Here is an 18,079-nt window from a genome sequence, read left to right as displayed (position 1 = left end):
CTATACATCCACTCCAATCCCACCCATGGGATTTCCATTCCCTTCACAGGCTGTTCTGCAGTGAAGCCCCAGCAGGCACCAAAATTGTGATGCTACTACAACATTGAATTTCCTAGTGCTGTTCTGAACGGGTTTGAGAAACAGCATTGCGTTTCATTTGACAGCTACTTCTCCATCCAAGAAGTGTAAAACACCTCCTCAAAATATAATGTCTTTCAAAAGTGAACAGTGATGTATGAACTCCACTTCTCTGGCATCTCTGTGCATCAGCTGTAATGAAGCACTGTGGTTGTGTAATAGGAACAGCACAGCAAATACAGTCTTCTCACAAAAGTGAGATGAAAGACCATAAAGTACACGTGAGACTGCATTGTGTCCAATACCCTACAAAACACTGCAGGCTGGAACACTTGCCAGATACCACTGAATAACATCTCTGCAACAGATTCGGACTGCATCATTATCACTTTGTAGGGGCAACTGTGATCCACAGACAGCTTGCCTAAGTAAAAGCTGCAAACTGAGTACTCAGAGTTCATCTCATAAATCAGAAACATTGTTTGCTTTTCTGCGTATTTAAAACTTCCATCAATTGCAAGTGCTTGAGGGAGTAATCCAACTCGCAAGCATCTCTCAGAAGTAACTGTCACATACAGAAGTAAAAGAGAAGACAAAATCTGCTAAATAGGGAAGAAAGAAACATATTGTTTGTCCAAAAAAAACCCCAAAAAACAACCAGAAAACCAAACCAACATTTCAGCCACTGTGTCAGATAATGCTACTGATTTCCTTGGCCTTAGTTGAACAGGTAGATTCAGACTCCAAGATGCAACCAAGATCTCAGAATTCCTGGGTTACTTTGAACAAGTCCATTACACCTAGTCTCTAAAGAAGTCTGACAACGAAGGTATTTTGGCATCTCCTGCTAGTGTAGACACTGTTGGATATCAAAAAAACCACATTTTTTTCAAAATCATGTTTTTGTCATTATATTTATATGTACTTTGGGGACTAAAAAATAAAATTGAGTCTTTAGCATCACTGTAATGAAAAAGATTTCTATTATTCATCTAATTTCTTCACTTATTTCATACAATTAATACTACTTCTCCCACATGATATTTGTGTTTATGCACATGGTGAGCTCTTAGACACAATCATCTAAATGGATATATCATAGCATAACTGGGTACCTGCTGTTGTGTTTTCTAACAACGTCTGCAAATTGTATTTTACCCATTATAGTAACTTATACATATCTGAAACCAAGATGTTTTACTTAAGTAATACTTCTCCATCTTTTGCCATCTTTTCCATTTCACCAGGCTGGATATTAGCAAAATTATTCAGGTCATTTCCACTACTATAGTAGTCTCCATTTCCTGCAGAGAACACAGATGACTAAATGCACTAACAGTTTCTGAGTAGGTAAGAGAAGAGAAGCTTTCATTTATTACATGTTCAAAATAATTTAATTCTAAGTATCTAACATTATTAAGTAATTAGAAGGATTGTCTCAAAATATACACACTACCTTAAAGGACATCTATGGTTTAAAAATAAGTTTTGACTGACAATTCTCTGAAAAACAATGGGTAAAAAGCCAAAGAATATTAAATTTGAAATATCTGAGGGGGAAATAATATTTTTTTTTCCTGTAACAGTGTCACATGGAAAAAAAAAAATCATTTTATTTCTTTTTCTGCCTACTTGCTCAGGTTTTAATCATTCACAGTGAGGTTTGGTTTTTTTTTTTTTTTTAAAAAAACAGGAAAATGGAAACATAAGTTTATGCACCTCCCTTCATCCCCTTTCAAACTCATGAAGGAATCAAAAGTAGACAGAATAACTTATTTAATACATGGTAGAAGTTTCACCTTTTTTATGACCAATTAAGTAACAGGCATAGTATTCTAAGGATAAGACTGACAGCACTGCACTGAAATCACTGTACTGAAAGATGCACTCTTCAATAAGAAACAGACAACCTGTTAGTGAATGTATAAGACAGTCTGAGGCACCATCAAAAAAGCAAAGAGTATTTAAAAGCTAGACTGCATTATTTAATTGTCTAAATCATTCCACTAGGACATGCACAGGATGGGACCTTTCACTGGTTAGCACATCCATTACTTCACTCTGCAGTGGTCTTACTAACTACGTAAAATGGAACAGGTTTGCGCAGGGGCGTTTGCTATTTACTCCTAGCTATACAGGCGTCAGATGTTCTGGCTGTGTGAATGACTCTTCTCATTTTGTAAGGGTTGTTGTGCCTAGTCATTGCTATTGAAAGGAAATTCAGCATCCTGGGAATACAAGGTGCTGGTAAAGAAAACAGTGCAGAAGAATACATACACAATTACCTCATAATTAATGAGTAAATGGGCTTAAGCCTAAATTCACCTTGCATCCACACTACTTAGCCGCCAGTCAAAGCTCAGTCTTTGGCTAATTTCCTAAACTACACCTATCTGCACTGAGAGCAGGCCAGAGAGGCACCACTTGCCCTCAGCCATTATGTCCCTCCCACCCCATTCTTCAGCCAGCATCAGACACAGACCAAAGGGTCCTCTGGGGAATCCAAATGACATGTTCCCAGAGCAGCTAGACTTCAAAGGCAGCAGGAGTTTGGGCTGCCCTTTCACACTGTTGCTGCAGTCATCCAGCTGTGCCCAACTGGTGACTGGGATGTATACAGCTATGCCAGGTTGCAGCTTGCCTGGCCAATCCTTTCCTACGGCAGCCATAGGAAAAAAAAAAAAAAAAAAAAATTGACAAAGTTTTTTCCAATGACCATAGGTAAATATGCAGTGTAAACCCTTGACTGGCCATGTCAGTGCAGGATTTGAAGGGTAACTAAACCCATACCAATGCACTTCAAAAGCAGTAGTGAAGACACTGTGGAGTAAATACATCAGCGACTCAAAAGTAATAAAGCCCTTCAGAGTATTCCACATCTATCTTCTCATCTCAGAAAAGTGCTTTGATGTAACAGCAAGTTTGCTAAAGAATTTGAAACACAACTTTGAAAGAATATTGCCAAAACACTTTGAAACAATCTTTGGTCTATGCTAGAGGAAAGAATTTCCTCACTTATACAATTCTATCTTAGTCTAAGTACAGGTAGAGAGAGTTCATGTCAGTACTGTACTTCAGCATAATATAAAACAAATCTGAGAAGCATATGAAATGTAGTACCAGTAATAACTGCTATGGTTGAATCATCTTTTCCAGCTTCTTCAAGCGCTTTCATAATTTCTCTGTACATCTGCATAAGAGGAAAAATCAACAAAGTACAAATGTGATGCTGCAGAAGATCATAAAAAGGAGTTTCACACTGACAAGGAACTTGAGACAGATTAGCTATGATCCTTTTAAGTATGAAAAAAATTTGCATCCACAGAAAGTTAAGTATTACATGTAAGGTATTTCTGACCATAGACACATGCAATACTCAAGACTTCTGATGCAAACTGAAGGACAAAATAAGGTCCTTTGGAAAATAGACCTTAACTAGAAACAGCTAATTTTAAAACCTGAGAAGTAGTTTAAGTGGGCAAAATAATATATTAAAGAATTAGCAGCAGTGGGGTGAAGTCCCTGTTCTTGTATCTTTGCAGTTGTGAAACAGGATGATCACATTTCCAACACGACAGATTTACTCATGAAGACAGCTATGGGAACCAGAAGACTCTCTAGACATACAACACAACGGGGCTGAGCCAAAGCAGCTTGCACACATGCTTGGTTATACATAAGGCTACAGTCAAATCTTGTCTCCACAAAACAGGCTAGTCTTCCTGCAGTTTGCCATTTTAGTTTAGTGCAGACCTTAATCCTGTGAGTTTGAAAAAAAAAACAAAAGACACAGAAAATCCCCATCAGTATAATTTTAGCTGAATGCTTTCATTTTGTACTTGTTATTTATTCCTTAGGTTGTCATCAGAGTCAAGATACTAAGCCCTCATAAAATTCAGACCACCATGCTTCAGTCAGTTCTGCTAAACCTGTAGTAATGATTCTTCAAAAACTTAAGTAGCTTACCCAGAAAAGTAAAAATCATGAATCCTCCAAGTTGATTTCTTTACCTTGTGGTTGATGGCGTTTTTCTTATCAGGCCGGTTAAACATTATCTTTGTGATATTGTTTTTGGTGGTAACTAGTATTGTTTCATAGCCATCATGTGTGCTCTCTTCTGGAGAAGCATCTGTCTTCTGGCCAGCAGATTCTGCAGCGACCAGACTTGAGACAAGTTCAGCATATTTCTGTCTGGCATTATCCTGTAATGAAAGAAAAGGGCGGGGCGGTGTATGTGTGTGTGTAGAAATCACACAAGATTATCAAGGTTGTAATGGAAATCAGTTTGTTATGTTATTCATAAAATGGGATGGAGGAAAAGTGGGAAGGGAACTGTGCTTCAGTATCAAAGGGAAAAAAAAATCAATTAGCATTCTAATTAGGATAACAAGAGAGGATAACTGCAGGTCATGCTTAAGGTCATCTGGAAAGCAGCAGTAATGGATCCACAAAATAAAAGTGCATACGGGCTGGGATGATGACATTTATTTTGTTGGAGAAGTACCCCCATCCACACCTAAGATTACCAGGGGGACCTTTGTCATATGTCCAGCATTTGCACATTTCTATGGATCCTTTGTCTCTGCTTTCCAGTTGGACATCTCTCCAACAAAATAAAAGTTTTTATTTTGGAACATGTATTGCTGAAAATAGGAGTGCTGAAATGGGTCTAGGGCATTTCAAAATTGCTTGAAAACACTAGTTTTCCATTAGCACAAACATGACATGCAAAAGTCTAGACTCTTGCCTTCCTATTTCTACAGCAAGCAGTGATTTAAAAGAATTGTAAATTCTTTATTATTACAACCTATTTTCTTGAAAGGATAATACACTTTGAACAATTCTATAATCTCTAATCTATAGCACATGAAATTGTCTATTCCCTCTCCACCATAACTTCAAGAGCAGATTCTTTTCCTTAAGTGTTCCTTGGCTATTCTAAAAGCTGCAGAGTAATCTCAAAAAAAAAAAAACCAACCAAACAACCAAACAAAAAAACAAACACAGCCCCAAAACCCCAAAGCAGGACAAGAATATATTATGTTCATGAAATTATGCAAGCATGTCATCTTTTAAAAGAAAAAAAATGCAAAAAAACCCTCTCTATATTAAGTAACATCTTTGACTGACCACAGAAACTATTCCTGAACAGCAGGCCTAATGGAGCAGTGACACAGCTGGTTTGCAAAGCTTGTGTTTCTTTCTTTTAATAGTAGCTGAAGAAACTGTGGTAGCCGTATGTGATGTCAGACTTCCTACAGCCTGCATGAAAAAACCCCACTTATGTATCTTTGAATCTATATTCTTCCTGCTCGCTTCACTTGAAGTAAAGATTTCTCTAAAAGTTATGAAAGGTATTAAAGATGCTAAGATATACTGAGAAAGAAAGAAGAGAGGCTCTAAATACATCACTTCCTTCTCATCTTTTAGTCAGTGGCATAAGGCACTGACTTGTTAAAATGAGAAAGTTATCAATATGCTGGATTCACAAATTTGCTCTTTGTTTTAAGAAATGAGAATCTCAAGCCATCTTTCTTAAAAGGAAGAGCAGAATAAAACGTGTGAGAAACACTATTTTTAATAAAAGTCAGCACATATGTAAGATATCTTACACTGGTACAAGCTGGTAGTAATAATGTAGAACTAAGCTTACACAGTAGAAAAAAACTCTGACCATTGAAGCAATGAAATGCCTGTAGAATACAGTGCAAACCATTCTGGTGTCTGAAGTAGTTGCTCAACTAGCATATAACAGGTTTAGACATCAGCCATTCACTTACAGACCAGGCATTTCAAGAAAGAGTAATCTACAAAGTATCTAAGTGAAATTATAGGTATTGTCACCTGAGACAAATTGCCAAGAGAATTCCATGCATCCCACTTGGCTTTCTTGACAAAGTCCAGCATACCTGGTTTTGGAGAATTGCAGGGACCTTCAGTAGCCTGAAAAGAAAGTGAAACAAAACTTATTTAAACTTCTGATTAAAGTTTAAATGCCTTGGTAGAAAAGATGACTGTTAGGAATATTTATCTCATCAGGATACAGAATTCAACCTTGAGACAGAAGGAATATCTAGTGGTTAGGCAATATTCAGACAGTTCACATACCATGAAGTTCTCAGTGTCTCCTATTTCCTAATATCTGGTGCTGGGCTTTCAGGAGCACCTAACCAATACAAGATACTAGTTTCCAAAATGCCCATGCATGTTAAGTTCTCCTATCTCAAAACTGTGGTAGTTTAATACTTAAAAAGAAAGTTAAAGACTTGTAAACTGTGTGAACAAAAAAAAACATTGCATATGGTCTATTAAGCTGGATCTTTCTTCTACGTTTGCCCTAGTATGAGCAAGGACACGGGACCAGTTAACTGCAAGAGTCTAAGTTATTCTGAAGTATCATAGAATCATAGATTGGTTTATGTTGGAAGGGACATTAAAATCATCTAGTTTCAGCCTCCCTGCCATGGGCAGGGACACCTTCCACCAGTCCTGGTTGCTCCAAGCCCCATCCAACCTGGCCTTGAACCCTTCCAGGGAGGGGGCAGCCACAGCTTCTCTGGGCACCCTGGGCCAGTGCCTCACTGCCCTCACAAGGAAGAATTTCTTCCTTATATCTAGCCTAAATCAACCCTCTTTCAGTTTAAAACTGTTATCCCTGGTCCTATCCCTACAGTCCCTGATAAAAGAGTCCCTCCCCACCTTTCCTGCACCCCCTTTAAGCACTGGGAAGCCGCTCTAAGATCTCCCCGGAGCCTTCTCTTCTCCAGGCTGAACACCCCCAACTCTCTCAGCCTGGCCTCACAAGGGAAGTGCTCCAGCCCCCTGAGCAACTCCATGGTCCTCCTCGGGATGCTTTCCAACAGGTCCATGTCCTTCTTACGTTGGGGCCCTCAGAGCTGGACACAGGACTCCAGGTGGGGTGTCATGAGAATGGAGTAGAGGGGGAGGATCCCCTCCCTCGCCCTGCTGCCCACACTGCTCTCGATGCAGCCCAGGACGTGGTTGGCTTTCTGGGCTGTGAGCGCACATTGCTGGGTCGTGGTCACTTTTCCATCTGGCAATACCCCCAAGTTCTTGTCTGCAGGTCTGCTCTCAGTCCACTCATCACCCACAGCCTGTATTTGTGCTTGGGATTGCCTCAACCCATGTGCAGGACCTTGCACTTGGCCTTGTTAAATTTCACGAGCTTTGCACAGGCCCACCTCTCAAGCCTGTCCAGGTCCCTCGGGATTGTATCCCTCCAGCATGTTGACCACACCACACTATTTGATGTCATCAGCAAACTTGCTGAGGGTGCACTCAGTCCCACTGTCCGTGTCACCAAAGATGTGAGACAGTGCCAGTCCCAACACCAACCCCTGAGGAACGCCACTCGTCACCGCTCTCCACTTGGATATGGAGCCATAGACCACAACTGAGTGCAGCCACCCAGACAATTCCTTATCCACCGAGTGGTCCATCCATCAAATCCATGTCTCTCCAATTTAGGGACAAGATTGTCATGCAGGACAGTGTCAAATGCTTTGCACAAGTCCAGGTAGATGATATCAGTTGCTCCTCCCTTATCCACCGACACTGTAACCCCCTCATAGAAGGCCACCAAATTCATCAGGCATGATTTGCCCTTAGTGAAGCCACGTCAGCTGTCACCAATCACCTCCTTATTTCCCATGTGCCCTAGCATAGTTTCCTGAAGATTCTGCTGCATGATCTTGCCAGGCACAGAGGTAAGACTGACTGGGCTGTAGCTCCCTGGGTCTTCCTTTTTTCCCTTAAAAACGTGGGTTATGTTTCCCCTTTTCCAGTCAGCGGGAACTTCTCCAGACTGCCAGGACTTCTCAAATATAACGGACAGCGGCTTAGCCGCTTCATCTGTTGGTTCCCTCAGGAGCCATGGATGCATCTCATCAGGTCCCATGGACTTGTGCTCCTTCAGGTTCCTTAGATGGTCTCAGACCTGATCTTCTCCTACAGTGGGTGGTTCTTCATTCTCCCAGGCCCCTGCCTTTGCCTTCTGTGTCATGGGCAGTGTGGCTGGAGCACTTGCCAGTGAAGACTGACAAATAAAGTCACTGAGTACCTCAGCCTTCTCCATGTCCTGGGTAATCAAGTCTCCCGTTTTCTTCTGGAGATTGCCCACGTTTTCCCTAGTCTTCCTTTTTTTCACCAAGATACCTACAGAAGCTTTTCTTGTTGCCCTTAACATCCCTGGCCAGACTTAATTCTATCAGGCCTTTGGCCTTCCTAACCTGATCCCTGGCTGCTTGGAGAGTTTCTCTGTATTCCTCTCCCAGGTTGCCTGTCCTTGCTTCCACCCTCTGTAGGCTTCATTTTGCATTTGAGCTTGTTCAGGAGCTCACTGTTCATCCATGTAGGCCTCCTGGTGTTTTTACTTGACTACTACTTTGTTGGGATGCATTGCTCCCGAGCATGGAGGAGGTGATCTTTGAATATTAACCAGCTTTTTTGAGCCCCTATTCCATATTCTGTGATCAGTTTTCCTGAAGAAAAGTACACTACTGGAGAGAAATATTTCAAGCGGGAGGTAAGAAAGAAAGAAAGAATACATTTATGAGCTCATTATTATTAATTAGTAGAGCTACCCGGAACAGTCAACTGTCTAAGCTTTTATTTAAAGAAGCAATTGATTGTCTTCTTTAATATAACAAGCCACAGTCTGTACTGACCCCTGCAGCTAATCTTGATCCACAAATACTTCCCCAAATAGCACTACAAACCCTGCTAAGGACTTGCAGCTATTTCTACAAAGGTCTCCTTCCATGCTGTAGTAAAGAATAACCTTCACTCAAAGTGTGGAAGAACAGTTCCTTGAATTAAAACAACAACAAAAAAATATGACTGCAAGAACCACACAAAAAAAAAGAAAGGGAAAAAAACGCAGAAATCAACCTTTAAATGTCAACACCATTATATTATAAACCCAACTGACTGACTGTAGCTACAACAGATTTAAGAGGAAGCAGGTGTCATACTCTTTTTTTCCTAGGCATAAGCCATTATCCAGAGCTGCATCAATATATGCTACATTATATGAAAGGCATCACACAATTAATGTAAATTGGTTCTATTTCTTTGAATAAATGTTTCTATTCAAAACATGATTTATAAGATGAAATAGGTTTGGCCTCCCTCAGAATTCAGGCAGGGTTTGAGGGGCTGGCATTTCAAGAACAGAATCTGAGCACTTGGAATGAAGGTCTTGTTAAGATACAATACATCTGAACAACACCTGTTTTAAGTAAATATTTTACAGGTCCATCCCCTTGGCTTATAAATGCCCCTTACAAAACAAAGTAAGTCAAGCCTTACCTGTTTAAACAAAGCATAGAGCCTCAACTTAGTTTCATTCCCAGGATCCTTTTTCAAGAGTTTCACTTGTTCTTGAGCCTTTTCAAAGTCTTGCTGGCTGACTTGCATGGTGGCTGCAGTCATGTGCAGGTAAACTGATGGAATGCGAACAGCTTGTGCTTGCCTGTCAGTGAGTGGAAAAAAAATCCCATTGCTTGGTTTTTGTGTAAGACTAGAGGAAAAACAAATATGCTGCTTTTTAAAGACATTTAAAGGAAATGTAAAACATTAAATATTTGTACTTGCACTGATTAGAACAACAACAAAAAGCAAGATACTAAAAATTACAAGAAAGTTGCTTTAGAAGTTTGCTTTAGCCACAACACTATTAACCTTTGGAGAATATAACATTATCTCTCTATAGTATGTAAAGTGTCAGATTTAATGCTGCCAAATGACAAAGTAACTATACAGTAATATACCAGATGATCGACCACTAAATGGCAGTAGTAGTAAACTAAAGTTTTGCTGTTTCTGGAATAAATCAGAGCCCTACAGGTTCTGTCCATGATAAACAAGTAAGAAACAGAACATTTTAATTAATGGTTTAAATCTCTGTATACAATATTAAGAGCCTTATACGTCTATGAATTAAAATGAGTATGCAGCTTGTCTGTTTTTTGTGATCTTTTCAAGTTTGTGCTTCCATCTAGAAATGTTTCATTCTGAAAGCCTGGTTCTCCACTTAGGGTAGCATAAGTGAAGGCTAATTTCAAAATGTACTTTTGAAAAGGACTGGCTGTAAAACAGCCTGTAGACAATTGAAAAAAAAGAGTTGGTCACAATATTCTGAGAGAACTCTCTACCAGAAAAAAAAGGTGATTCTATCCAAAAAATGCCAAACCCCACTCCAAAGAACCAAACTTAAACCAACTCTATAATGCTTTGTAAAAGCAGGTCTACTTCAACAGAGTTTGGAGTCAAAAGCCAAGAAGTCTAATAATTTTGGCCTGTTTCAGTAGGGCAAGAGCATGTTAGTTCAACTTTATTTGGTTAAATTGCAATATGCATTAAGTATTTTTACTATTTTTAGAACGTTAGCAGTTTATGTATCAACATTCCTTCTCTATTTTAGTAAAAGAACAAAAAATCCCAAACTTTCCCTGCTCTAACTTACAGACACAGCTGCCATGTTAGAACATCATATATGATAGATTTCATAACTAGTCACATTTGAAAAATTAATGATTATCTCAAGTGCAGACTGATAGAATGTTTAATCATTAATTTAATCTGTTAACATCTCCGTTCTAGAACCATCATTTAAAAATCATACATAACATGAAAATTATGCCTTTTTATACACACCTAATGAGAATTTTACAGAAATGCTACTCCCTACTTCAAAAACATCCTCACTGTTCTTATTTCTTAAATAAAATTTATTTTCTGTTGCAAGCCTAAAAGTTGCAGTCAGGAAGTATTAAGAATGCCAACTGTGTCCAATTAACTTTATTACTCTTTCATTTCATGCAGATACAAACATTTTTACAAGACAACTAAAACCTTGTAAGATCTGTTGGTTTTATGTCTTATTACAGCCCTTCTGTATTAATAAAATCTAAGTTCCTGGTATTTTGGGGCTACTGAGTATGAACAACAGAAACAGAAAGAACATTTTCTGTTAAATAAAGAAATTCCTTCAAAAAGAAAGAATTCCAGAATCTGCTTCAAAATCTTATGCTAATAAAAAGAAGTCTATCTGAAAACTACGAAATGGAATAGGCTATCAGAGAAGGCTGCAGGAACAGAAAGTCTTCTTATTTAAACTGATCATCTGTAGGGCTTTATTAACATTAACACAGCATTGCATCCAGACAGACACAGGTTAACCATTTGCCAGTTTAACTAACATTCAAACTGATGGGTTCAGAAGACTGTGCCACAGTTTAATAAGTTTATCCCTTAACCAACTGGGAGCCTATTTAGCCAACTTTTGGATTTCACCTCCAGCATCAATAAAAGTCCTTTGACAGGAAGAAGTGTACCTAAATGGATGAAAGTTTTTTAATACTGAGTTTCTTTGATTAATCTGTGCTGGAGTCACATAACATGAGACTTGCTTTCAGAACCTATGCCCAAACATGTTTTAAAAAGTCATATTTACAAGAAGAAGAAAATGAGAGTACAGGAAGAAGACTAGTGTTTTCTTTTGGGTTGTTTTGGGTTTTTTTTCCCCCCTCCAATTTTGCTAGCCATCTTTGGAACTACTTGAATGCTGTTGTTCCCAAGATGATCTGTGTATCTGGTACAAATTTTTTTTTTGTCAGTCCAGGCAGTGACTATACTGAAGTGAATTCAATGTTTAAAAAGGGAGATTTGGGTTTACAACATGTTTGACAATCTGGACTTCACTCCATCTATGTGACACTATGGTCAATGTTATAAATAGGCTTTAAGAATCTCTTTTATATACAATTTAATAGTGACCACAAATTAACAAGAGTTAAGGACAGGCAGCTGGGGAGAGGGGAACGGTATAGCAGACAGTCTGAAGGTATGTGCGCGCATATATTCAGGGTGAAAGAGTTTTGGCATTTAGCAGGTCACAAGTGCTCTTCCTTATTAAGGATTTAAAGTGGACAAATTAGAAGAAGATGACAAAACAATTAGGTGAGTATTAAAAAAAAAAAAAAAATCTGACCGGGGAAAAGTAGAATGATCTTTCAGTAAGTTCAGACTTGGAGCTACATTCATTTGCTGTTTCATTATATCCAGTTTTACTGTTTGGGTAAATACATTATCTATTCACTTCAAATACTTCATCTTTCACTCTTCTTTTCCTTCTTACTTACTGCTTTGTAATAGGAGATTATACTTTTAATAATTAAACAGCTAAGTTACACAAAGTTTATAAGAAAAGGCCTCTAGTTCTCTTCCTTGCTGCTTATAGCTCAGTTCTCTTCAGGATATCTACAATTCACTCCTTTCTCTGCCACCTGATCTCAGAGGACATTTATTATACATTAGTGATGATCACCAGTACTCAACACGCTAAGGCTAAACTGACTGCTACTCTTTCTCTACTGAAATACCAACAGATGAAAACGCAAGGGAAAAATTATTTCACAATTTATTAATCTTGAGCAGTACCTCATTCTTCAGAGAGATGCCCAACAGCAGGAACAGAGCTCCTTGACCCCAAGCAGATCACACAAAGAGTGAGGAGATGACTCGCCACCTGCCAGCTCATGCAGCAGCACGGCCACCTCTGGGGCCACACAGTGACGCTGTGCCGCATCCCCAAAGACTGAGGAGGAGGAGAAGGCTGCTGTAGCCCACTTACTCCCGCCGTCTGCTGCTCCCTTGCTGTGACACTGAATCCTCCTTACTCCCTCACTGAGCAAATCCATGCCCCATTTTAGCAGCCTCACTGAAACTGCAGATGGTTTTGCCGAAACCACACAAGGCAGGCAGAGAACCTGGAACCTGACCTAGAAACTACCAGTGTCGAACCTGCACTTGTTTCAAACCAAGCAGAGAGAGGAGCCTAGGAAAGGCAATCAAAAGCCCTTGCATATTCCCCCTTCTCAGCTACTCACTGCAACAATGCTAAATGATTTCCTTCACTTCTTTACTGCCCTGCACCTTGCAGGTAATTAGCTACCACTGCCCCACTGGTACAAGTTACCTTTGTTGTACTGGCATCCACGGAAGAGTGGTGAGGGCCTGGCAACCTCCCCCAGCCAGGTGAAAAAACAGCTCCCACCAGAGAGAGAGAAGCAAGAGGAGTCACAGCTTGGCGGAGCAGCCACAAAGTTCACAACAAATGCCTGCACACTCCTGCAGGATCATTCACTTGGCACTTTGCAAGCTGCACACTCTGAAAAAGGAAATAAATCCTGGGCATCACTGCCTGAACCTGAAACATCCAGGCCAACAATCATTTCATATTTGTTCCCTTCCCTTTGACATCTCTTTGTTCCCATTCAGTCATTCTGGATACCTTGTAAGCTCATCCCATTCATTCTACTTGTTCACATAAATGTCTCTTTTCCCGATAAACATACAAACATAAGGCACTTAATTAAGATTTACACTGAAAGTAATTTCTCAGTTAAGCAAAGACTGCAAAGCCTGTTAAAGACAGAGCCCCTCATTACAGTGTAGGTCTGACACTTGCATAAGGACTTTACATAGTTAAAAATGCAAACTTTTTGTAAAACGCTGACTGTTCATTTTCTAACTTTTAAAGCAACTTAGCAGTTTCCTCATTAAGACTAAACAGAAGCCAAAAGATCTTTTTGCACAGGAAGCATCAGCCATGCTCAGCAAAAGAAAGGGATGGATATACCTGAACTCCATCTTCCATTTATTTAATAAAGGTTTTCTTTTAAACGTTAGTAGATCCTGGGGAAAAAAAGCACAGACAAAAGCAGTTAAAAATCCTATTAGGATTAAAAGCAGCGGGTGGTGCTAGAAACACATGGGTTTAAAACTCCTGACAGAACTGGAAAATGCTCATTTCATGTTATTGTCACTAGCTTTAGAGACACAAGGGGAAAAAAAAAAAGAATAGGAAGTGTTATCAGACAGAAATAAGCAGTACATTAAACTGTCACTCAGATAAATCCTGGAACATGTTTAATAGAAGATGTGGATACCTTTTGTACATTATGCGCAATACTTCAGATAATGCATATGACCTCTCTTCTTTGCCATGATCACCAACTATCCCAAGGTACTGGGACCTTTTGCATTGCTCTTTCCATACATTCCTCATGCAGAACAGCAAGCAGCATGATAACTGTCCCTTGCCATTTGTGCTGGGTTTCTGTGGTGCGTTTTTTTTGGTAGCAGGGGAGGGGGCTACAGCGGTGACACCCTGTGAGAAGCTTCTTGAAAGCTCCCCCGGCTCCAAGTCAGACCTGCATCTGGCCAGGGCCGAGCCAATTAGTGACAGTGGTTGCACCCCCGCGATAACATATTTAAGAAGGGGAACCTGGGAGGGGGCAGGGACTTGTGAGGAGGGGTTACGACAAGGACTAACACTGAGGTAAGTGGAAGGAAGGAAGAGGAGGAAGGTGGGGATGTGTGTCAGAGCAGAGACCCCTGTATCCTGTGGGGAGACAGCAGGGTCGCTCATCCTGCCACCCATGGAGGTCCATGGTGAAGCAGAGGCCGACCTGAAGCCTATGGAGGATCCCACACCAGGACAGGCGTCTGCACATAAAGGAAGCTGGGACTCTGAGGGGAGAAGCAGTCCCCAGTGTAGTTCAGTGCTGGGAAGACTGCAACATGTGGGGGTGACCCGTGCCAGATCACCTCAGAAATGGCTGGATCCCATGGGAAGGACCCACACCGGAAAAGTTTCATGGAGGACTGTCTCCAGTGAGAGGGGAGCCCCGTGAAACAGGGGAGGAATGTGCAGTGTTCATCCCCCTCCAGAGAAGAAAGGAGCCGCGAGCTGACTGTAACCCCCATCCCCTGCCCCTGTGCTGCTGGGGGAGGAGGGGAAGAGATGGGGAGCAGAGCTCAGCCTGGGAAGAAGGGAAGGGCAGGGGAGGTGTTATTTGGATGCACTGGTGCTTCTCACTGCCCCACCTTGTCTGTTAAGGGTTGCCTTTTGTTAGCATTTGAATTAAAATGATGGGTTTATTCTTCCCCCTACCCAGCCTGTCTTTTGCCCATAAGGGGTGAATACCCTTCCCTGTCTGCATCTGGATTCCTGAGCCATTTTGCTTCGTATTCTCCTTCCCATTCCTGAGAGAGAAAAGAGTCAGTGAACAGCTGCGTGGTGCAGTGCTTAGTTGCCCTCTGGGCTAAAACCACCATTTCACACAGACCTGGTATTACAGAATCATAAAGTGGCAATATTTCTGCTCATGTTCTTTCCATTTTAAGAGAAAATAAAACAAAATACTGTTTTGCTGCTGCTACTGTAGAAAGAATTGTACCGGTTGTTTGGGTTTTCTTTTAGTTAAGATACAAAGCAATCAATTCCTACAAACCTCAAGGCACCAAGTGTTTGGCTATAACCTATAACAATCTTCTGATTTCATGCCTCTCCAGAGTCCCTGCAACTAGAAGACAGCACACACTGCCCAGCTCAGCCCATCACTGTTTCTGAGGCACCAGCCACAGCCTCAACTTTTCTACAAGGTTCAGGAGCCCAAAACTTGTCCCAAAAGCTTCACTGGGTCTGCTCCAGCACCAGCAATCACTGCTCTGAGAAGCCGCTCTGAAGTCAAGAAGGGGAACAACCAAATGAGACCTCCTCACTCCTTGTCCTCCAGCTCTTGGGACACACACATCCACAGCAGGGGAACCACGAGCTCTCCCTGGTGGGGTGACCAGAGTAGTCCTTGGCTGCTCGTGCCTGGTCAGGAAGTATGCCCACTCCAAGCAGAGTCTCAGGCTTCAGTCCCCTTCTTTCAGTAGCACTTCTCCCATTTTGATCTTCCCTCAAAATTATCCTGATTTTTCTCCACAGAGGAGAAAGGGATCTGGAGAAGGAATAACAACCTTTGATCATTAATTCAGCTACATCAAGGGACACAGGAGCACAGCTAGTGGGAAAGGTTGCCACTGTTGGCAATTGCAGCAAGTGTTAGGAAATGAGGCATGTGAGGGGAATAGAAACCAGTATTTAAACTGTAACTGTGAGAAAATAAGTGGACCATCTGGAAAAAGAAATTCAACCTGAGACACCGACTTCCCTTAATTTTTCCTCCTCAAGACTCCATATCAGAACCTCTAAAAAGGCAATTAATAAAAGGAAAAAGAAGGGTTGTCATTTTTTCGTTACCCATGAACAAAGCATCAGCAGTGCCACTATTTTGCAGCTTTCTTGATAACTAGGAAAACTATGTTTTCCATATTCACTTGCAGTGTTTTTTGCATGCAATAAATTTAAGTTATACTTTGTTTCATTTTGCTGAGTGAGAGGAAGCTACTATGCTGTTAACATAAAAATCATTAGAAGTTTTAATGTGTAGGTTGCCCAAATCACCATTCATTATGCCATATACTACTGAATCCAAACCAATATGTATCTACACAATAATGTAACATAAAGGATTCATAAATTTTCACATAGCCCAAGCACTTACACAGCGGAGTAAGAGCTTTCCCTGTATACCTGAAGGTGGAGAGGGCTCACGTCAAATTTCTGCCATACTTCTCAGTCCTCCAGTTATTTTCTCCATACGAGCTACCCAGAGCTAAACTGGGAAAAGAGGCACCTCACAGTACTAGAGCGAAGTGAGCAGCCTGCGGCATGTTTGGAACAATCATTCTTCCTTTGCCATTGGGAAAAAACAAAACAAAACAAAACACTTCTGTGTGTGGGGTGGATGGTTAATTAATATGGAAATTCTGGGCAGAGGTTCTTCTGGCTGTAGAAACAAAGCAACTCTTTCTTTATGCCATCCTGTTACAGGCTTCTCCCAAAGAATTTCAGATTATTTGACTATACATATTATTTCTTGCCATATACTCTTTTCAGGTTTGTTTTTTCTCCCTGCAGAACTATTTTGTTTTTCATGGCTGTCTATCAAACAAAGATGATGTCTGTTACAGTATCTTGTCAGACTTTTAGATGGAAAGCCGTATCTCTGTAAGTTGTACAGACAGACTTTCTTACAAATAGGAGTTGTGTAGTAGGCAGTGAGAGTGTCATACTAAAGAAACCTCAGCTTGACAGTTCTTACACTAAAGTCAAATTACTTCAGCTGTTAATTTCTAGTCCTGTCCTTTCAAGTTTCTTTTCTTATACTGGGAAATGTAGAATAACCATATTTGACACATGAACATCCTCCTTTGCAACTGGTGTCATGTAGAAAAAGCCTGCATCTGCTTCTACAACCATCGCAACAGTTTCAAGATCCTCTGCCATTAATTGAAACTAAAACAATTCCAAACATGGGCAGATGAAATTCAGTCTTCATTCAGAAGATGAAGAAGCAGAGACTGCCTCTAACAACTTTTGCCTGTTCAAATCTCAGTACCTGGTACATTTTCTAATATCTAGCAACTAGAAAAGAAGGAACCACAGTAAATAGCTGAGTTGCTCCTTTGAATTAAAACCAAACACTCACACTTTTCATGATAGCAGCTTTTACACCTTATGATCAACAAGTCAACTAACCTGCAGTAACTACTGCCTGTAGTGCAGTCTGTACTTTCCCCACAGAATCTCACAGGCTTACTGCTAAACCCTGCATTGCTATCACCTGCTCACATGCACCATGGCAGTAGGTTAGTAGTAATCCAAGTTAGTAGGTCACAGCAGGTCAACATCAGCTTAGCAGCCAAAGTAATTTTATTTATTTGTGCAGCAAGAACCAACGTGCATGTCTGTCTGGCAAAGCAATGCTGCTGTTCGCCAGGCTACCAAAGAGATCTACTGAACAAGCACATCACCTCTTAGATCAAAATCCAGTAGTCTAAGAAAGGCTTATCAGAACCAAGGTTATTCTCTAGAAACCAATACATTTGGTTTGCTTGAGGAAATACGAGGTTTTATTAACTGTGGTGATAACACGTAAGTGTTGATGACTCAGTAGACGGAACTCCAGTTTTCCTAAAAAACGTAAGAAAATAACTGTCCCTCCCTGCTCTAACAACAGTCCCTGGCAGTACCTCATTGTACTGTAGCTAGTGTGGAGTAACTAAAATGTATTGCTATCAG

At 40.6% G+C, this 18,079-nt stretch overlaps 1 protein-coding gene across 3 annotated transcripts in view; it reads right to left on the bottom strand.

The window, feature by feature from the left end:
- Positions 1–18,079, bottom strand: part of ECI2 (enoyl-CoA delta isomerase 2) — a 37,613-nt gene that overhangs the window by 7,150 nt on the left and 12,384 nt on the right. Inside the window, exons 2-8 of one of the 3 annotated variants that reach the window (XM_042806853.1) lie at positions 13,742–13,797; positions 13,079–13,270; positions 9,409–9,571; positions 5,923–6,021; positions 4,089–4,280; positions 3,199–3,268; positions 1,280–1,382 (exon numbers count right to left, since the gene is read on the bottom strand). In XM_042806853.1, coding sequence (XP_042662787.1) covers positions 1,280–1,382; positions 3,199–3,268; positions 4,089–4,280; positions 5,923–6,021; positions 9,409–9,571; positions 13,079–13,095 — 644 coding nt within the window. In that variant the 5' untranslated portion in view covers positions 13,096–13,270; positions 13,742–13,797. The remainder of the gene's footprint in view (positions 1–1,279; positions 1,383–3,198; positions 3,269–4,088; positions 4,281–5,922; positions 6,022–9,408; positions 9,572–13,078; positions 13,271–13,741; positions 13,798–18,079) is intronic. The other 2 variants (XM_042806854.1, XM_042806852.1) reach the window with 2 other exon arrangements.

This window comes from Tyto alba, unplaced genomic scaffold (assembly GCF_018691265.1).
Source record: "Tyto alba isolate M040663 unplaced genomic scaffold, T.alba_DEE_v4.0 Super-Scaffold_48, whole genome shotgun sequence".
In the NCBI taxonomy this organism is placed as follows: Eukaryota; Metazoa; Chordata; class Aves; order Strigiformes; family Tytonidae; genus Tyto; species Tyto alba.
Note: the sequence above shows the minus strand (reverse complement) of the source record. Positions and strands in the feature narration are given on the sequence as shown.